The sequence below is a fragment of the Panthera leo genome, chromosome B1, assembly GCF_018350215.1.
Source record: "Panthera leo isolate Ple1 chromosome B1, P.leo_Ple1_pat1.1, whole genome shotgun sequence".
Classification (NCBI taxonomy): Eukaryota; Metazoa; Chordata; class Mammalia; order Carnivora; family Felidae; genus Panthera; species Panthera leo.
In genome coordinates, this window is record NC_056682.1 from 79203480 (window position 1) to 79226124 (window position 22645).

The following is a 22645-nucleotide window of genomic DNA, read 5'->3' on the forward strand; positions in this document are numbered from 1 at the left end:
TTTTAAATGGCCAAACCACAAATAATTAATTCTGGGAGTCCTTATAAAAATGTACAAAATTTCTTCTATTATAAGCCATGTTCTATTATTAGACATTTGTAAGCAACTTCGGAAAATCCATAGTGAAGATCAAGGTAACAGGATAAGATGGGGCTGGGAGGAGGGAAGACCTAGGCACAGTAGACATTTCAATATTCACAACTACAAAGCATACACAGCTGTGATGACTGCCACGGTGGTAGTTATTCTATTATTAAAGACACTACCCCATAGTCAGGGCTTGGGGCATGTGGCATCTACAGTATCTATACATTTTACCATGTTTCAGGTGGCATTACTGTTATCACACTGTGTTATGACAAGGGAAACAGGCAGCCCTGTTAATGGCAAAATGACAAGTCAGTGGGAAGAAAGGACAGGAAGTCTGGTCCCACGCTTCTAAGATCTGGACTCAACAGATTATCTTTCTGAAGATTAATGCATGATTAACCAAAATAGCAATATGGTAATACATAAATTTAAACTCAACTTTGACATTAACATCGTAATTTATACATTCATCTAAGAAATATTTATTGGAAGCCTCTGTGCAACGTTTCTGACATTCATTCTAACTAAAACTAGTTTTCTTTGTCCCGAAAGGGTGTTAATGATGTGTTTCTTCCAGATGCCCTTTCAAATAGCTAAAAAACTCTACAGAAAAAGATGTATGGCTAACCAAACGAACAAACAAACAAACAAGGGAGGGGAAAGGAGACAGTAAATTCCACAAAAGAAGAAATGAGGGGGCCTGGGTGGCTCATCGGTTAAGCGTCCAACTTCTGTTCAGGTCATGATCTTGAGGTTCGTGAGTTTGAACCTCGTGTCAGGCTCTGTGCTGACAGCTGGGAGCCTAGAGCCCGCTCTCTCTCTCTCTCTCTCTCTCTCTCTGCTCCTCCCCTGCTCACTCACTCACTCTCTCTCTCTCTCAAAACTAAAATATTTTAAAAAATTTAAAATAAATAAAAATTAAAGGGAAGAAAGGAGTCTTGGTTGAAATAAAAGGAAACGATGGTGGGAAACAGAAAGGGAAAGGCCAGCACTCTGCACATGGTGGCATCTTGATCCTTACAAGGCTGGGCTACTGTACTCAACTGCGGCTTGGCACCAGAGAGGAGTGAGTGCAGCATGTTCTCACAAACCTGGGCTTAAATCCTCACGGCCACCCTAAGCAGCCACACCACTCAAACCAAGTCACATCCACACCGGTCTGAACTCCAGGTTTTCGTCTCCAAAACAGCGATCATGTAAACACTCTCACAGAACTACAAAGAGTAGCAAAGCAAATAAGCAATGTGTACCTTGTTTAAATGAGTAGGCAATTACCACAACCGAGTCACTAAAAGTATAAGCATTCAGTGGTGGTTCCTACTCAAAGGGAAGTGTAGTAAAAGGGTTATGATGACAGATATTAAACAATCAGTAGAAACTTGCCTCGTTTTCTACACCCCATCATCTAAAGGAAAAAATCAGACATTCCAGGAAAAGACTTGATTTCTCCCTCACTCCAGAATGATGTTTCAACCAAGAGCCAAGAAAACTAGTTGTTTCAGACTTTTTTTCCCCTCTCTTACACTGTATTTATCTATATAGGGGAGGAAACATCTTGTTAGTATTTCCTCTTTAAAGGAACTAAAAAGAAAAGCCTGTCAGAACAGGACCACTGCATTCAGTCAGGCATGTCACTTAAAAAACTTTAGGCTTGGGCATGAGGAAGGATAGGTGACAACTCACCTATCTCAAACTATGCTATTCTCAAACTTTCCAGAAACAAAGTAAAACAGGAAGTGATGGTTATTTCACAGCCATAACATCATACACATGAAGTCAATTACTCAAAAGTCTGGAGACTTTTTAAAGCACTTCAACAGTTCTTGATTACAGCAACTGACAGCAACATGCAATAAACTACAACAATGGCAATTGACACTGATTACATTTTGATCAGTTCCTACAATTCAGAACTCATTTGTTACCAAGCTTGTCAGACGAGCCACAGATACATTCAAGAAATCAAATTAAGCACCCTGATTAAAGGTGCAATCCTTTATAACTGGGACTAAATAATTCTGTTCTAAAGGCTTTGCCAACCCATTACTTCAGTAACTGAATATTCTCTCTCTCATTAAATCAATTATTTAAATCTCATTTTAACGTACAAGTCAGATAACATTTTCAATCAATTCGCTCCCGGCAAATCAGCATTTTAAAATCCAGGAGGCTTCTAAAGGAAATCTTTTATTTTCATCTTTCTACCAAATTATCATTCTATATTTCGAGAATCATAGCCTTTCTATGGAAAAGTAAGCCACCCTTTGAATTCATGGAATAAAAAGTAGCTGTCACATCAGAGGCTAATGACTACATAGTGTCTATGGTACTAATCCCCTATTAAATTTGTACTGTTTTCAAATAACTCAATCATACCTAGCAGTTCTTTAGAATCAGTGGATGCACTGGGACCAGGTAAATTTGCTAATAACTTATTTGGGATTCAAACTTATAAATGCATTTGAGTGTTCAATCAGAATATACATTCTACTGTAAATAAGGAAGGGATTTTGCTCCCTTATTGACTAAGAGACAACACCTTTATGTACTAGTTAAAACTAACAAGCACAGATACAAACAGTTAACTGTTTATTTGGGTGAATGTTTCATAATTACGTAACCAGTATTTTTTTTTTTGAAACTGGAAATTTTCAGCCCCACCTAAATGCAAAGCACCTAAATGCAATATTCCAAAAATTGACCTGGGCCCCACTTTAAATTAAAGTACTTGAAGGAGCACACTGATTGAATGAATTTTGAGAATATACATTATAAATCCAAAATCAAAATTTTCACCTATATTAGTTTACTTTGTTTTCCCCAATGTATATGAAAAAGCTGTCTTACAAACAAGTAAGGTAATTTTTTTAAGTAAAACTTCCAAGTTAGTTGTATCTCTTGTTTCCTATGGTTCTGTGCCTAAAAATAAAATCCTACCTATTTTGCAAGTTAAATTTAGAAATAACCACCAAATTCACCAACACACTTAAGCTGCCACCACATTTTCTTATAATTTCCCCTCCCTGCTCTGATGTTTTCATTCTTCAGTGGCGAAGTGGGAGAACACTGACAACTCTAACCCATCTGAGTTCTAACCTGCCAATAACTATTGTAATTAACCTGCTACATTCTCACCCCATTTACTAAAAATCCATGACTCACCCAAACACACCTTATCCGGTATTTCTCCCTTCCCTCCCCAAGTGCTCTAAAGCTACTACGTAAAAAACAAACATAAAACTTTTACAAAGTTACATGTCTATGTGTGTGTGCCCTCTGTTAGAGCAAAAGGGGAAGAAAAACACCTGAAAAGGGGAGGAAGACAATTGCTCAGTTGGACTTTGTATGTATGTATGTGTGTATATATACATATATACATATATGTATATATTATGTATGTGTGTGTGATTTTATATATATATATATATATATATATATATATATATAATTTTTTTTTTTTTTTTTTTTTTTTTTTTTTTTAAACTTAAGAAGTGTGGTCCAGGGAAAGAGAGCTGAGCACTACCTTCTGGCTCCCAGGATAGAAGACAACTAAGACAACAACTCCCATCACCTGACCTGACCTGGAGGAGTAGATATGACATGTCTATTTAGAGGACTTTCTGTGGTCAACTGCCATTCGTACTCCTTCTTGGCAGAGGAGAGAAGAAAGGGGTGGAGGAAACAGGGGTGTGGGGGAGAAGAAAATGGGGAGAGAAGAAGAATGGAAAGAAAGATTTTTATTTTAATCTTAAATATGAAGAGTGAAAACATACCAACAAGTGAAGAAAACATGGAAGATACTAAGCATTCATCCTTTCTTTAGAAATCATCACAAACTTCTACACAAGAGTAAATACTTAAAACATTTCAAACAAACAATACACACGTTATATAAAAATGGCAGTAATAGAAACACATCCAAGTAAATAATTAGTTCTCAAGAACTAAAGAACCAAGTAAACAGAAGTTCTTGTCAAAAATACTAAATGCCTTGGAATTTTTTCTCAGACATTAAAAAAATGGATTATTTCTCATCTCTACAAAGAAAAATTCAATACAAACAAATTGTACTTTGAAAAATCCAAATTTGAAATACACATTACTGGAGGAATAGCAACTTAAAAAAATAACTGCCTCATACTGGGGACCTGGGTGGCTCAATCCATTAAGTGTCCAACTTTGGCTCAGATCATGATCTCACGGTTCCTGAGTTCCACATCGGGTTTGTTGCTGTCAGCACAGAACCCGCTTCAGATCCTCTGTCCCCCTCTCTCTCTGCCCCTTCCCTGCCTGCACTCTCTCTCAAAAAATGAATAAATAATTGCCTAATACCAAATGGGCAAAATCATCAGAACTCCTGGGGCAGGGAGAGTGGGGACACTGGTCTAAAAGAGCAAAGCTAAAAATCTGGCAGACTCATCCGGTGTTTTTTTTCTCTTTAAGATATAGAACCCTAGAACAACATAGGGAAGTGAGATAAGATGGAAAGAAAGAATGTCCAGTGGATAGGGTATACACAACTGCACAGAACTCTTAAAATCCTTTTTTTGGAAGAGGTATAAATTATTTATTTGAACACTTAGTGAATGGGATAGAAGGGAAAGGGTATCTTAAGGGAATTTTAAATTAAGATTCAGTGAATAAATCTATTTTGTAAAGACCTAAAGTTTGAGTTGGTAACAAAGTAACAAGAAAGCAGTATTAATCCTAATAAAAAAAATCCAAAGTTTGTGATTGACCATCTTCAATTTCATACTAGGAATTATTGTAAAATAATTATTGTGGTAGTGCCCAACCCCCCTTTACAAGGAAATAATCAAGTCAGTGTCATCCCTCTCATCAATTCTTCAACTTCCTGAAGAAATGCTTCTTGGGAAAACAAATTTCCTTTGTCAGCAGCTGAAATTAGGTTGTATCGCGCTTGTATCCTAGACTTCTCTGCTCTGAGTCTCATGGAAAGTGAAAACAGTTTTCCAGGTCATGAATTTTTGAGGGTTTAGATATTTTAAAACACCTTGCCAGTACAGGATTATCTTGAGACATTTCCCATGAGCAGAGGAAACTACCACCTTAGTTCAGGGATGCAGATCAAGAGGGATTTTATGAGATTAAGAACAAATTTTGAGACAGCTTAACACTTCCCCGTGACCACAGAGACACCCTTGTTTGAACTTCCCTTGAACACGAACAAGAAGACAATAAAAATAATGCTGGGATCCTTAGGACCAATTTACTGCCAAAGTGTGCCTTTCAGCCAAAATATCCCCTTCTGATACCAACAGCCTTCCAATTCTAATCATTATTACACCATCTTGGAAATGAGCGAAGTGTTTCTAATTTTAAAATTAACTAAAAGCAGATGCTGTAGCCCCATTAAACTCTTCCAGCTGCTACTGAACCACTGGCAACCTGAGTCTATTTAATTTGGAGACCACTAATGGTAAAAAGGAAAATCTGACTGCCAAAATTGCACACCCAAGTTAAACCAGAGAGGCAGAAAATGAAAACAGCTCATGAAAGCGAATGTATTCTAAGACAGCTCTCCAACTGATGATGGGCAATTCTTCCTGCAGTTAATAGCTAAAAAAAAGGTTATTGCTTATTAAATCCTTAATTCAAATACAGCCAAACAAGCAATCCTATCTGTAACATGTCAGTTGATTTTATTCATCTTGGTTTATGCTTCCTAAAAACGAGTCCTTCCCACAATGCTTTAAGATGCAGACAGGTTTTAAATGCATCTACAGCATACCTGAGGGCATTGTTAATACTGATTAATTAAAGTGAGATATCAAGTTAATTAATATTTAGCAAGGTCAAAATGACAGATTGGTTTGACATACAGGCCCTCAAGCCTGATGAGTTATCATCACTCCTCAAGAGGCAGCCAGCTTTGGGGCAGGGAGAGAGGCAGGACACCTTACAGGTGGCACCGAACCGACAGCGGCGTGTCATGTAAAAGCGCTTTGTCATTCACGCAATGTCTGGGGTAATGAAATGAATTCACTTGCTGGCTTCCTCTAGTCTGTGATGCCAAAGAACACTGTGTTATCAGCACAGATGGAGCATGCATGGTTCTGGAGAAGAGCCTGGTGCAAACTACGAACAAGCCACTGTGAATACCAATGAGTCCCCAAGAATCGGATCCTTGCTGTCAAGTGACAGTTTTGGAAGCAACATAAAAATGAGTGAGTCCCAGTGGTCTTGTCCAACCAAATGTACTGTCAAGACTCTGGATGGGCAATTTGGAAGCCATGCAAATCACAGAGGCCTGGCTGCTACTTTCCTGTGAGAAGCAAGCACAAGACGACATTCACCCATGAGCTGCATTCTTTTCTTTTCTTTTTTTCCCCCCATTTACTAAGAAATGGAACACAAGGTAAGAGGGAGTGGAAATCTGTGCTGAGACAAACACTAATCTACTTCTCAGCATCAACTACCTCTGCTCAGGAGAAAACTCATCGAGGCACCCAAGTGTGCTGTATGTTACTATGAAATATTAAGTTGTAAAGTCAATGAACATAAACAAACAATGCATGGAAAATGATTAGAAAAGAGGCATACCCATCAACATACTCAGAAGTCTCTGGACCTTTGAACTCACCCCCACAACTCTGTACAATCCTTGGTCATTTATACCTATTGGAAGAGACAAAGTGTTAGCAAAATATAAGACAAGTCATATTTTAAAAGCTGTCAGCAAACAATTGTATTCAGAATCTTTGCTAACTCACATTAGCAGCATTCCTGTTGACTATAAAAATAAACGTTTGACAAAACCAAGTGTTTACCAACTTGTTTTAGCAGCTTGGTATTCATGAGTTATGGCTGGAAAATAATCTCATAAAAACAGTGTTCCATGTGCACAAAATGTAATGAGTCAATGTTAATGAAATAAGTTCCTTAAGTAGTACTCATGTGTACCAATGCATTTTGTAAAGATGCATTCTAACTTTCACGTTGTTTTTCTTGAAAAGTTCAGCCTTTTAAAAAATAACATGGTGCTTAGTACACAGAAAGAAAATCATTATTTAGATGATTCTTTAAGGCCATGGAAATCCATTCAAAACTAAGGCAGAACTGTTTTTGTTTTTGGTTAAGAGCTGTTACATGCACTGTCCAGCAAGGAGCTCTGAAACTCCCAAGGAACATTACTACAAAGTATATACATCAGAATGAGCCAAATCACAGCATTCTCTCTCTGCAGAGCTGGGGAAACAAAGTATCTCTGGGCACAACAGATGAGAAATAAAGGCAAGAAAATATATTGTCAAACAGAATTTAGTATATTGAATACATGGCAATATACACAGTATATTGATTTGAATAAACCAACTGTAAAAGGGCATTTTTGAGGCAATTGGGAAATTCTGAGTGACATTAAGAGTATGTCAGAAAATGTCCCTATTTTTTTTAAGGTACATACTGAAAAGAGTGAAAGGAACCTATCTGAGATTTGCTTTAAGAGCAAAGAAGGGATAGATGAAGCAATTTTACCAAAATCTTAAGTGTTGAGCCTGAGCCATAAGAATATGGGAGTTCACTGCACCACTCTCTCTACTCTTTTTATGCTTGAAAGCTTTCATAATAAAATAACGACTTTGAAAAATCATGACTTCTCAAAAGAGTTGCAGCTTGCTGCAGGTGTTTGTTTTCTGCACAACCAATGTTAAAACTAACAAGAACACAACTAGTTGAAAAGAAGATGATGCCTCTAATCCCCAAAGTTTCCCAAACACAACAACAACACCAAAAAAGCCACGGAATTTGCCTAGGAGAGCTTACTTTCTTTTCATCTACTCAACATGGGTGATGAAAAGACCAGACAGGGTCTGAAGGGCTGGCTTCCAGTCAAGACTCAGTCACTCCTGAGCTCTGAGATCATGGACCTCTCTGAGTCTCGATGATGTATCTGAGATCAAGGACAGCACCTTGCACTTTGTGTTTGGTGGGGGGAAAACATTGAGACGACACCAAGACATGTACTATCAATTGTAACGCATGGCACACATAAAAGCTCTTATCACTCCTTGCAAAAGCAAGTCTTCATTTTCCTTTTCTCTATTTTGCCTTTCATTTATTTCTCCTTAATAATTTTTTAAGCTTCTCAAATGTCCCATTTGTCTTGTATATGCTACATTTTGCATCCCCCCAAAATCCCTATGTTGAAGTCCTAACCCTCACTACCCTCAGAATTTGACCGTCTTTGGAAATAAGGTCTTTAAAGGAGGTAATTAAGTTGAAATTATGTCATTAGGGTAGGTCCTAAAGCAGTATGTTTAATGTTCTTATAAGAAGTTGGGGGGTGGGGGGGCACCTGGGTGGCTCAGTCGGTTAAGCGCCCAAGTGTTGATTTCAGTTCAGGTCATGATCTTGTGGTTTGTGAGTTGGAGCCCCATGTCTGGCTTTGCACTAACAGCACAGAGCCAGCTTGGGATTCTCTCTCCCTCTCTCTCCCCCTTTCCCTTGCTTGCTTGCTCTCTCTCTCTCTCTCTCGCTCAAAATAAATCAACACTTACAAAAAAAAAGAAGTCGGGACACACAGGGAGAAGATGGTCACCCACAAACCATGGCCCTCAGAAGAAACCAATCCTTGGGGCGCTTGGGTGGCTCAGTCAGTTAAGTGTCCAACTTCAACTCAGGTCATGATCTCGTGGTCTGTGAGATCGAGCCCTGCATCAGGCTCTTTGCTGATAGCTGGGAGCCTGGAGTCTGCTTCCAATTCTGTGTCTCCCTCTCTCTCTGCCCCTCCCCCATGCATGTTCTGTCTGACTCTCTGTCTCTCAAGAATAAGAAAAAATTTTTTAAATCTCTCTCTCAAAATAAATAAACATTAAAAAAAAGAAGTTGGGACACACACAGGGAGAAGCCAGTCACCCACAAACCAAGGACAGGGGCCCTCCAAAGAAGCCAACCTACTGACACATGGACCTCAGATTTCTAGCCCCAAGAATTCTGAGAAAATACATTTCTGTTGTATAAGCCACCCAGTTTGTGGGACTTTATTATGGCAATCCAAGCAAACACATACACCTTGTCTCTCAATTATCTCAACAGAGCTCAAAGAACCAGAAGAGCAAAGGCCAGCCCTTCAGTCTACACATATCTGTTCTAAAGATGCTTTGAATGCTAAAGAATCAAAGCAGCAGAGACGCACCTTCCTGATGGGGAAGCTCACTGACTCCAAGAGAGGGAAACAAATTCAGGTCAGCCCTGCCAGGAGTTGTAAAAAAGAAAGGAAATAGTCAAGAAACACAAAAATCAGATTTTGAGCCTGCTACGGGAGAAAAGACTGGGCCTCATTCCTTCCTTCTCCTAGAAGCCAGAAGGCCATGTCCAGAGTTTAAAATATCAGAGGACTGTTTTTCAATACTACTCCATTTAAAAAACCTAAAACAGTTTGACCTCGGTGCCAGAAGCCAAAAGAGCAAGTCATATTCTGCAGTCAGGCAAACGTGCATCTTTGAGACATGCCTGAAATGCACAGAGAAATGAAATAAGAATGTTACCTCAGCAATAATCATCACTCTGTGCTTGTAATTACTATCAGATAATTGATCAAGTTCAAATTCATCAACCTGAGAGAAGCTGAGTTAATTGCTAATGCATAATGAAAGGTGCAAGGGGGAATTGATGCTACTCAACACAGTTTCTACATTTTTAAGATGAAATTTAAATAAACCTCATATAAAAGCAGCTTAGAAACAGCATGTAACACACACACACACACACACACACACACACACACACGTCATATAGGATTTTGTTTCTTGTTACAACATCCTTAAAAAGGTCTGAATTAAGAAAACTGAAACATACTTTATATCTCTGAACATACACATATCATTTAAAAGACAACAAATAAATACATTTGAAGAATAGGAACCAATCCTTATGCCAAGTCATATGAGTGAGTTTATCAGTCTTTCCAGCTTCTCTTCCACATTTTCCCCTTTCAGCCCAAGGAGTCACTATTTCTAATCACCACGTATTAGAATTTGGAAATTTTCTTTGACTTCCTCTGTCACTTTCCTAATTCACTAGGTCAATGTGCACAATTTCTTCACATTCAGACTCATCTCTGCTTCTTCAACACAGTCTTGAGTTTTATACACACATATTTATTAAGACACCCCTGTAGGGAAGCACACACGACTATAATTCATTCTGAAAATCATTTTTTCTTTTTCTTTTTCTTTTCCTTTTTCAAACCACACTGATTATCTAAATTCTCTGCCATCCCCATTTAAGAGTAAGCCATCACTCAGATCCAGTCTAGATTCCTCTGCTGAAGTAGTAGGTAAGGCATAAATACACAAATATCTACAATGGGCCCTACCTCACCTACCCACATTTATTGTGGAGTATTCACCTCAACCAGAGCAAACCCCGAACTATCACCCACAAGTCACCAAATTCACTCCCTTCACTCCTCCCTCCAGGTCATCTCCTCGGACAGAAATGTTCTTCCGCCTTCTCTCCACAAATTACTCATCTGTCAAATATTTATTCACCAAATATGTGCCAGGTGCCATTCTAGCTGCCAGAGGTTCAACAGTGAGCGAACTGAATCCCATCCAGACCTTCAAAACCAGATAAAATCCCACCTTGTCTAACACCAGCCTACAGTTGATATTCCCTTTTCCTGAGCATGACTCATAATTAATTCCTCTGAACACTTGAATACATTTTAAAACAAGCCCACAATCTCTTATTCACATTTCCCAAAATCAAAGTCTGAATGCTTGACCTGACATCACATTATTTCGTTTGTATATTCCCCTGCTCAGTGTGAATACTCCTAATTAACTATGTTAAAAGTATGTCCACACATCTGGAGATGTGACATGCAGTATACCTTACGTCCCATACGCTTTCTAAAACACATCCAACCTCATGATTTTCAGATTAAGAATTGAGGACCTGTGTTCTACCTTCTCTTTCCAAATACACAGAGACATGGAAAGATACTAGGTCAATCTTGGGTTTTGTTTTTAATAGCTTTCATGGTGCCTCACGTGGAATAGTTGAGTACAAAAAAGATATGGCTAGGGTCTTGGAATTAATTTGGAACTACAGGTAGAGACTGGCCTTGGGCCAAAACAGACATTATAATTAGGAGCTAAAAACAAAGTTAAAATATCCAACTTACTACGATTTTTCTCGGGTAGCAATATTCCCTGATGTTATTACTACAACACTTTTTAACTTCTAACAAAAATTTTTCATCTGGTCAAAGTGCTATAGTTTTATTTTTGTTTTTTTTTTTTTCTTTTAACAAATAAGGCTGTTTCTGATCAGGAGGGCAAGTGCTCTCCATTACAGTGATGAGCAGCTGATGACAGCTGTCCCTGGGCAAAGTGGACAAGGTGAAATCAAACGTGTCTTACTTCCCACCGCCTGTCTCCTCCAATCTCACACAGTCCTGTCACTGAGTACCAGCCACATCTTTCTCGAGGAGAAAGTCAAAAAAGGAAATGAGTCAACTTTCATCATCATCTCTGCCCCACAGTCTCCCTCTTGGAACCCAGACGATGCTGCCAGAACCAGTCTATTCCACTCCACAAAACTACCTAACACCAGTGGGCACTCAGAGGCCCTGGCAGGTGGGCTAGAGAAGCAAAAGAGAAAATAAGATGCTCTGGAACAATAAAAGAATTAGATACAAAAGGAAAATAAAGCCAAAGAGGGTGGCTAAATTCAGTTAAACAACAGAGGTGGGGGCAAAGGCTAACATGGCCACAACTGGTAAAAAAAATTTGTTGCGTAAGAAGAAAACAACAGGAAGTGGCATTTAGAGTAAAGGAGGTAGAAGAGAGAAGACAGGTAATCAACACACACACACACACACACACACACACACACACAGGAAAGGTCAATGAAGAACAGAAAGAAGGAGAATTTGGAAATAAATGAGGCAATAACAGGCTAGACATTGTGTAACATTTAAATTCCTATTAATTTCATAAAAATTATCGTGTACTTATATTTTAAGCACTGAGGTAGAATACAGTGAAGACACAATAAAATTTAAAAGACAATTAAAATTAAAAGAAAGAGCAACTTGGGAGAGAGCAACCAACCCAGCCACAACGTCTCATCTTTCCTTTCTGGCTTCGGGAACAGAACCCATACTTGATAACTCAGGGACTCTTAATATCTTGCATGATCCTCAGTACATGGTATACATTTAACCAGTGAATCAGATAAATTAATGGATAAACTGAATAAGTCATTCGTAAGTTGATAAGTGATTAGTAAAAGGATATAGAAAGAAAATAAAAAGAGACAGAAAAGGTTATTTGTAACTAGAAAAGACAAACATAACATTATAAAGGAATAAGACTCAAAATGAAACTTAGACTTTTGATGGTGATACGTACAAAATTATTTTAAAAAATTATCCAGGTATATGATTCTACAGAAATCAGTGACCATATGTTATGGGTCCATAAACTAACATTCAGTCAGTTCTCATCTAGTAACCAGTAGAGTGTTTGGCATGGAATGAGATAATTGACCAATATTTGTGGCAGGACTGAATCATTTATTTGCACTTTTGTCTGTCTACAACAGGGATGAAAGGTTGTCAATGGTCAGGTTCATATTCACAAGATTTACACCAAAAGTCTGCCACATGTCATCAGTAATACAGCCCACACACATAAACACACACACACACACACACGCATAAATGCAAATTTGTTTATATATCCCACCAGCACTGCAAAGACAAATTCTCCTTTGAGCTATGTAATGAACACACAATTTTATGCATAAATATCAATCATAATTGTAAATGTTTTATAATAATACATTTATATACAATTATAAATATTAACTAAACTGGAGTGGGTCTTGAAAATAAAAGGAAGAAAGCACTATACGTAAAATGATTAGGAAAAGCTTATGAGAAAATAACCCAGCAACAAGGCTAAGAACGAAATGCTATAAAGGTGACTCCAAAAATAGCAAATGATGAGGCTCATGAATATTGCTTCAGGTCATAGGTAAATGACAAAGATTTGATAATGTGTCCTTTACGTATATTTATAACTAATCCCCAATAAACATTCTATTTACATGTCTGTGTAAATACAATCAGCACTTTCCAGACTATCCACTGCACTGAGTTACACAAAAATAAACAGGTTCATACACAAAGACTACCTTCCAAGATACTGGACAATTCATAATATTCTAAGGTTCTATCAAAAACACGCATTTAAGTTAAATTATTTTTAAGTATAAGCAGACAGAACCAAGCATCATTTGCTCTATTCCATCAAAGGGACATAACATTCAATACCATAAATTAAGGTACTGTATTTAAAGAATTCTAAAATTTTGGAAGAAGAATGTATTATTTTTAATACTTAAAGTGTATTAAATACTAGGAAAAAACAGGGTAAGAAACAATTTTTAAGCCCTGAAACAGAAGATTAACTGCAGATGATAGTAACATTTCAACATTTCTAGATCTTAGTCCCCTCACTTCAAAAAAAAAAAAAAAAAAAAAAAAGTAAGGGCACCTGGGTGGCTCAGTCAGATAAACATCTGACTCTTGATTTTGGCTCAGGTCATGATCTCATGGTCTATGAGATCAAGCCCCACATCAGGCTTTGTGCTCATGGCGTGGAGCCTGCATAGGATTCTCTCTTTAGCTCTCTGCCCCTTCTCCCATTTGTGCATGCTCGCTCTCTCTCTCTCTCAAAATAAATAAATAAACTTTAAAAAAAAAAGCATATTCAGTAAACACATCTTTGTTAAATTTGTAAGATATAAATTATTACAAGTTAAGGTTACTCATATCCTGGAAACTTCCAACTCTACCACCTCCTGGTTGTACAACCTGGCAAGTCACTCATTCTCTCCCTGCCCCAGCTTCATTACCTGAAAAATGAGGTTAATGATGGCATGGGATTGTCATGGAAATCAAAGGACACACCGTGTGTAAAGTGCATGAGCCTCACATACCAAGCACTATTACAAACTTTAATTGAGCATAAGATTCAAAATTAGTATCAAAACAGCTAGGTACACTACATATACAAATTGCCCTAAGTCTACAACCTAATTTATAAAATAAAGCACATGGTGAGTGTCAAAATTTATTCAATATGAATGGCTCACAGAAAATATGACATTTCTGTTCACTGATAACGTTTGGAATTTCTCCCCTGGATGATGATTATTTGGGCGGCAGATATAAAAATATTATTGACAGTTACTATGTGTCAGGAACTACTCTGCACTTTTCCTTCCTATGAAGTCTTGCTTCCACTTTCATGTTGGCCTCTACATGTTCTTTTTAGATTAACCCACTTCTGTATTACGATGGATAGCCTCCTCACCAGCAGGCACTTTGAGGACAGGTCTCATGATTTCATTCACATGATCTTCCTATACCCAACCAACCAGAGAGCTCAGAACTCCAACAGTTTGGTACATGAGGGCAGCTGTGCCCACTGAGTCTGCCTGTCATATCACTTTCATTACTGCATCCCATCCCAGCATAAGTGAAAAGTAGGGACAAAGTACAAGGCAAATACCCAATTCCAGGTCTAAACCAGTATTTTTGTGATGAAGTTCCCATTCCAGGACTTTTCAGACACATCTAGACTTGACTCTAAGACTCATTCTTTCATTCCAAGTCACAAATACAAAGGGTTTTTGGTTTATTAGCTGCTACCTTGGTATTAGGGTCAGAATAGACTGTATATTCCCAGCATTCCATGCAGCTAGCCCACATGAGAGGAAAGCATTTTTGCTTCGGACCAGACAACCCCTAGACTTGCTGCTATTTCTGGCATAAATTCACCCAAGCCAGTGGGCAGGCAGCCTCCAGCAGGGCTAGTGAGAAACTACTGACTACCAGGAAGTTTCCTCTTCCATTAATAACATTCAGGGCCCCAAACTCTCTCAAGGTCTGATGTCTTTCTGTCCCACATCTAACAGATCTACCACTCATTCAATGTGCCCTTCGGTCTTTCCTCTCAGTGTAAACCTTGGGGGAAAGGAGTGTGTCACAGTCCCTGGGCCTCCTAGCAGAATTCAGCTCCCCTATTACCACTAAATTGAGTTGTCAACCAACTCTTCCTCTCACCTTACTCTCCTGCCATGGGTGAATTCTGACGTTGAGTATGGAGACCCGGTTCTGAATCCCAGCTCTGCCACTTTATAGGCTGTGTGAACTGTGGCAGGTTTACCCTTAACGTTCCATGCCACAGATCCCTCAGAAACAAGATAGATCTCAACCACCTACTGAGTTTTGTAGGGACTGTGTGAGCTAGAATATATGAAATACTCAGAAAATATAAAATGCCATTTGTTATTAGGATTTTAAATACTGTCAGATGCAGATTCCACACTGACATTATGTTTTCTACAAAGAGACTTTCCAAGGTATTACATAGATTCTCAGCAAAGGGGATAAATCTTTCTTGGGCTGATGGTGCCCCTTCAAAGGTCCATGATGGAGCCAGTATGGAAAGAAGAAGGTATGACTTTAGAATGGCTTCATCTCAAGTCTGGAGGAGCACTTCAGATTATGACATTTAAGTCTTCCCTCCCAGCTTCCCTTTCCTACTCTCTACAGTTTCACACTTCATCTATTCTTTAAGTATTTGTCTGTATTATATTGTTCATCTCCAGCATCCTCCGAAATCAGCCTATAGTCTCCATCTCCTCGTGTTCATTGATGTTGAGAGCACCAGCATTAAAAACTCAGCCTTGGATTTGAGTTGTAGTCTGATACCTTCTAGCTGAGACTTATACAAGTCAAATCATGTCTCTTGGCTTCAGATGCTCATGGAAAATGGAAAATACCATTGTCTCCTAGGGTTCTTCTGAGAAGTACAACCTGTACAGCCTGGCTATTCTCCAGCTTCTTGCTTCCCAGTCCTTAAATGGTTTTTTTTGGTCCTCCTCCTCCCTGAACTTTGTAGAGCAGGTGACACAGGTATGACTTCCTCCTCTTTGAAATTACCCCTCTTCTGGATTCCTTTACACCACACTGTCTTGGGTTCTCCTCTGACCCTGTAACTGTGCTATGTCTCCTTAATTATTCTTTTTCCTCATATTCTCTAAAGGCAAAGATCCCCAAATATTCTGCCCTTTGTCCCCCATTATTTTCTTCCCTCACCATCCACCTGCCAAGACTTTTTGACACTCAAAACTTGACCTCTCTGGGTGCGTGGGTGGCTCAGTTGGTTAAGTGTCCAACTCTTGATTTCAGCTCAGGTCACTATCTCATTGTTTGTGAGAGTGAGCCTAGCGTTAAGCTCCATGCTGGGTGTAGAAGCTGCTTAAGATTCTCTCCCTCTCTTTCTGCCCCACCCCCCACCAGCTCATGCTCTCTCTCAAAAAAAAAAAAAAAAAAAAAAAAAAAAAAAAAAAAAAAAAAAAAAAAAAAGGAAAAAAAGAAAACAGAAACAAAGAAAAGAGAAAAGAAAAGAACTTCACCTCTCTAAAAAATGATGCCCACCATCTCTTCTGTTGCCTTCATTTTATTTCTGACAGAAATGTCACAGGACACGCACTCTGAATTCACAATAACAAAAACCAACCTATATTCCTCCCAAACCTACTGCTCCTCTTGTATTCTCTGTCTTGGCTAAAGATGTCTTCAACTACCTTGGTTGGGAAGCTTACAGTTTTTATCTTCCCTTTTCCCTACCTTCTATATTCAACATGTTATCAGATTCTGTTTTTCTGCCAAGTCTCTCATCCTATCCATCCCTTCTTTCCACTATCAGTGCCCTAGTTTAAACCTCCATCAGCTTTATCTGGATTATTTCTAAAATCCAGCCAGCCATCTTGCCTGCCATCTCCCCATCCCACCCAACTCCCATTAAAAGATCTGAACATACCCCTGCTCAAATCTGTCAACGTCTCACCTCTGCCTATAGCACTGAGGCAACATGCAGCACAGTGCCTGGGATCTACCACACTCTGGCCTCGACTGCTCACAAAGCATCTTAACACATCATAGCCATCCACCCCCTCTGCCAGCAACACCCCAGGGCGGGTGAACACCATCTGTTCCAGTATCTCACTCTAGAGCAAAGAACAGGTTTGCTTGCAGCCTTGGAAAATAGAGATAGTGTCTCCATCTAGAACAAAAGGCAGGCATACTTGTCAGCCATAATAAGAGTCAAGTTTCCTAAGCTCAAAGAGTTTTTCTCTTGTAATATGACCCATTGTGTGGGCAGGTATCACCTGACCTTCTCTGCAGTACCCTTAGGAATTAGAGACCAACACAAAATTTATATTCTGACTACTGAGAGTAATAAACTGTCCTTCATCTCTGATCCAGGAGTCTTGGGTCTTCTACTAGCATGCATGAAACTATACAAAATAACTTGTTCACATGAAAGCATGAAATCAGAGGCCTTCACTGCCTTGAAACTAGATTGAAACTAATCTTTAAGAAAAAGGAACCATATCTCCACCATTTTTTCCTCCAATATATTTCCTGTAGGAAACACCCAAAAAGAATTGACTAAAGCCCATCTAACACGTGCATGTCGAAGAATACGTAAGTATTAAATAAGCTGGAACGGATGAGACAGCTAAATAAAAGTATATTTTATTTTTAAATTCACTCATGTAGCTCAAGCTTAAGTGGTCACAAAATTTTACTTAACGTAAAACAGAAAAAGCGACTCAAACTCAAAGCAAAGTTGGCTGAAGTTTTTTGCCACTCTTTTTCTTCCCTTCTCTACAGAAATCAGAACATCAGGAAAAGTCTAAGAGTCTCACTGCTGCCATCGGTCTCTCCACCTCAGAACAGCTGCAGCATCAGGAACTAAACCAATTCTAGGCAACTCTGGGCAATCTCTTTTTTGGGGGGACGGGGGGCAGGGAGGGGATGTGAGGGGGACGACTGACGTAATCCAAAAGCCATTGTCTTGTTCCTGAGCATCCTTCCTTTCTTCACCACCTCCTGGCCGTTTTCTTGCTCCAGTGTCCACAAGACACTGAGGAACAGAAGACTGAAATTCCAAAGCAGTTACTTTTGCTGCATGTTGCAAGTGCCACATGAAATTGCTAAAATGAACTCAAGTGATTTATTTCCCTATGTAAATTACTATTAAAAAAAAAAAAAAGTGCTCCCAGAGCCTTGAATCAATAACGGAACTACTTAATTGTGACTGGCCTCAATTAACAGATGGATCTCTAAATAAGTGACTCACATTTACTGAGCACTCAATAGGTGCCAAGGTCCCAAGCACTCTCTTTTCATCCTCACAAGCCCGCAAAGGAGTTGCCACCATTATCCCATGAGACACATGATAAAATCAGGTCACAGGGCGTCAAGTAACTAACGTGCCATGGTTGCAGAGCTAGTAAGTGGTGAAAGAGATTCCAATCCAGACTGACCTTTGGGCTCATGCTATTCACCACTATGCTAAAAGTGTTGACAGAGCCTTGCAATAAAAATGCCATGGAGCTCGTCAGAATCTGAACTGAACACACAAAACCTAGCATGCCTACTCTCTAGCAGGATAGTTTAACCATTTTTCCCTATTAACTGTTGTCAACCACTCATTTGGAAACTAATAGCTTTGGAAGCTTACTTGTTCTTAAAACAAATAAGATTACTAATTAAGAAAATGAATAATCCTGACTCGCCTGAATTTAGGATTTCAGTTTTGCATTTGCATTTCTGCAGACACCACAAGACTCTCTAATTCCCTCCCACATAAGACTGTCCTCTTGTTATCCACCCACTCCCATCTCACACCCATTATGATTAAAAAAGAGACAGTGAGGGAAAAATTCAAGTTTACTTGCTGTAAATTTTCTGGGGACAGCTGTTCTTTATTTTCTCCATTTTTGCATGTAATTTGCCCTCAGCAACTTAAGATTAATGTGCAGTAATAGTAAAATATGCTGCAAGTTCACCTTGGGCATCTTCCTTCCTACTGAAACTATACAGTATCATCTTCTACCAGGCCCATCTTGAGACCCCCACACAATTCCAGAGGTGTTTCAGAAGTGGAAAAATCCTCAAGCCAACTTCAAAAAGATTTTCCAAAAACCTAAAACTCTGCTTTTCAAAGAAAGAGAATCTCACTTTTACATACGACAAGTCAAAGACTGACACGTCTTAGACGTGGCTTCCTACTTCTATCCCATGAATTCACAGCTTGTTACAGTGCTCAACTGGATAACTGACAGCTTGCCTAGACCGATATTTTAATGCCATTCTCTAGAAATTAAAGCGAATATTCAAATTATTCACATATGGAAGATCTTTAAAGAGAAACTTCCTAAACAAAAGTGGCATACAAATTTAGTTTCAAATCACGATGACTATTTAAAAAATAGCAACCAGAAGAAGTTTTTAACCTAGAGTCTTATTTGTTTTTGTGTATTTTACAATGCATGCTTCGGCAAAACCAGACGTCATGCAGTTCCAGAAAAAACTCAGTGTACTGGTCATGGGAGTTGGCCCCTCTATAGGAACAGGAGTAATTTACTTAAGGAAATCATGGAATTACTCTTCAAGCTCTGAAACCAGAAAATTCTTCAACAGGTAACAGGACACATCTACGTCTAAACTACTACCTATAATTCAGAAAGATGCCAACATAAATTTACAAAGAACAGAATCCAATCCTATGTTACTTGAAAGTACTAATTCTAACCACACACAGAAGAAGAAATCCTTCCAATAATTTTACCAATTGCTGGAACACATAATGTGGCTTTTAGTCAAATCTCTGAATACTCAAGCAAAACACAATTGCTTATTGAGTTCTATGTATGAAAGACACAGACTATACTGAGAAATAAGAAGAGGCAAGCAAAGGCAAAGCAGAAATAAGACATTTTCTTCACTCCAAGAAAACCATAAAGTTCCCGAAACAAAATAAATATATCATATAACTAACAATATCAGAGGGGAGCATGGGTGGCTCAGTTGGTTAAGTGGCCAACTCTTGATTTTGGCTCAGGTCATGATCTCACAGTTCCTGAGTTCGAGCCCCATAACAGGCTCTATGCTCAGCACAGAGCCTGCTTCATATCCTCTGTCTCCCTCTCTCACTTGTGCATGTGCTCTCCCTATCTCTCAGAAATAAATAAATAAATGTTAATTTAAAAAAAAAAAAAAAACAATATCAGACAATATAACTGCCAAATGAGGAAATTCCTTCTCACAAGGAAAGCACTTCAAGGGAAGGATGGAAAGGGGAAATTAAAACAATACATTTAATAAATATTCTACTATATAAAACAATTAGCTCTAATCCTCACAAATGTGGGGGTAGGTAAGCAGTGTGAATGAACTTCCTAGTCACATTCTTTTAAACTGAGGGTCCAAGGGGTTAAGAATGTTTCCAAAGTGCCTATTTCACTGCACCATTGTGGAGTGTAAGCCTGACAGCTCCCATCAGCCAACAGAGAGGTGCGGCTTCTGCAGAGTAATCAAAGTACCTCTCTTCCTCCAGTCTTGCCAAGGACTTCTAGGGCCCAGGTGCATCATGTTCTTTCAAACATCTACACTTCAACCCCACCTTTTCCTCTGCCAAAATCCTTCCTGAAACCCTACACCCATGCATCTGGTCAATTCCTCCCTCATCCTTCAGAAGGCAGCTTATGCGCTAAGTCCTCAAGGAAGCCCTGAGTGAATGGTGATTCAGAGATCCAGGAGGGGCAAAGGAGAAGAATGAGCCCATCATATTCTCCATCCTGAGGGAGCCACAGACACATGGTGGCTGCATGGTTTTCAGCCCAGACAATGGAAGACATGTTGTATAAAACTATTTTGAGAATAATCAGGTGCTTCCCACAAAGGAACAAACTGCTACAAGGCACTAGGCACTAGGGCACTAAACGAGGCATCATCTGAAATAGCAGGTAGAGAGACTGGCGATGAAGCACAGGATGATGAGCGACAGGTGCCATGAATACTTCAGAATATGCCTTGGATCCACCTACAAACTATGTGAAATCCGAAATACCCTTGGCTTCTGACACAGAGACTTGGCCACTAGGAGCCATTTTGTTATTTCTTCTCTCAACCCCTCTTTTTTTTTTTTTTTTTTTTTAATTTATTTTTGAGACAGAGAGAGAGCATGAACAGGGGAGGGTCAGAGAAAGAGGGAAACACAGAATTCGAAACAGGCTCCAGGCTCTGAGCCATCAGCACAGAGCCCGACGCGGGGCTCGAACCCACGGGCCACGAGATCATGACCTGAGCCGAAGTTGGACGCTTAACCGACTGAGCCACCCAGGCGCCCCTCAACCCCTCTTTTTAGGATGCAGGTCTACCCTACATCTGCTATGCCCACTCTCATGATCCCAAAAGCTACATGGATCCATGATCCAGGGCCCTCATAAACTCTCTCAGGAAACCATCATGGCTTCTTCTACCCTCTAAAACCAAAAAATGAGAAAATTCCTGTCTCCACTGGACTATTCTTATTGGAACTCACACTGTCTACAGCAGAGGCCCAGTTACCAATGATTCTGATTCAACAGAACTGACTGAACCCAGGAATCTGCATTTTCAGGAAGCACCCCCTGGTGATCCTGACACATGTCAACATGTCTGCCATGGACCCGTAAGTTTCCTTGATATCCTTTGCTTTCCACACTAAAATCTGAAGGTGAAATTCCTTACAGAACTCTGATCCTGTATGTAGGACCAACTGCTAACTGTGACGATCTGCTCAATTATTTGGACGCATCAATGCTATCTGACCCCACTGCCCAAATCGACCATCCTAAATCAGCTACCTCGTCTACTGAATCCTCCAGCCTAGACCGAATTCTGAGGCTCCTGTGCACTAAGTCATCCCACACACGGCTGCCAATACTAATTTTCATATTTATCTTTCTAAGCCTCCTACTCTGCTATCCACCACCCTCTAGCACTTACCCAGCTCCTTTACAATTAAATGCAAATGCCTCAGTACCGCTTTGAGGCTATTTCTTCATGCTTCCTTTCTTTTGTTTAAGTTAGTGAACATACAGTGTACTATTGGTTTCAGGAGTAGAATTTAGTGATTCATCACCTATATAGAACACCCAGTGCTCATCCCAACAAGTGCCTCTTTAATGCCCATCACCCATTTAACCCATCCCCCCCATCCTCCCCTCTAGCACCCCTCAGTGTGTTCTCTATATTTAAGAGTCTCGTATGGTTTGCCTCCCTCTTTCTTTTTATCTTATTTTTCCTCTCCCCCCATATTCATCTGTTTTGTTTCTTAAATTACTCATATGAGTGAAATCATATCACATTTGTCTTTCTCTGACTTTTTCTGCTGAGCATAATCCATTCTAGTTCCATCCACATTGTTGCAAATGGCAAGATTTCATTCTCTTTGATCACCGGGTAATATTTCATTGTATATATAATCCACACCTCCTTTATCCGTGCGTCAATGGACATTTGAGCTCTTTCCATAATTTGGCTATTGTTAACAACACTGCTATAAACATCAGGGCGTATATGCCCCTTTGAATCAGCATTTTTGTATCCTTTGGATAAATACCTAGCAGGGCCATTGCTAGGTCGTAGGGAAGCTCTATTTTTAACATT

The 22645-nt window shown here is 39.3% G+C and overlaps 1 protein-coding gene across 4 annotated transcripts in view; it reads right to left on the minus strand.

Annotated features, from left to right (window-relative positions):
- Positions 1-22645, minus strand: part of ARHGAP10 (Rho GTPase activating protein 10) — a 320443-nt gene that overhangs the window by 123977 nt on the left and 173821 nt on the right. For all 4 annotated transcript variants that reach the window (XM_042935344.1, XM_042935343.1, XM_042935345.1 and 1 more), the window contains one exon: positions 6655-6729. In XM_042935344.1, coding sequence (XP_042791278.1) covers positions 6655-6729 — 75 coding nt within the window. The remainder of the gene's footprint in view (positions 1-6654; positions 6730-22645) is intronic.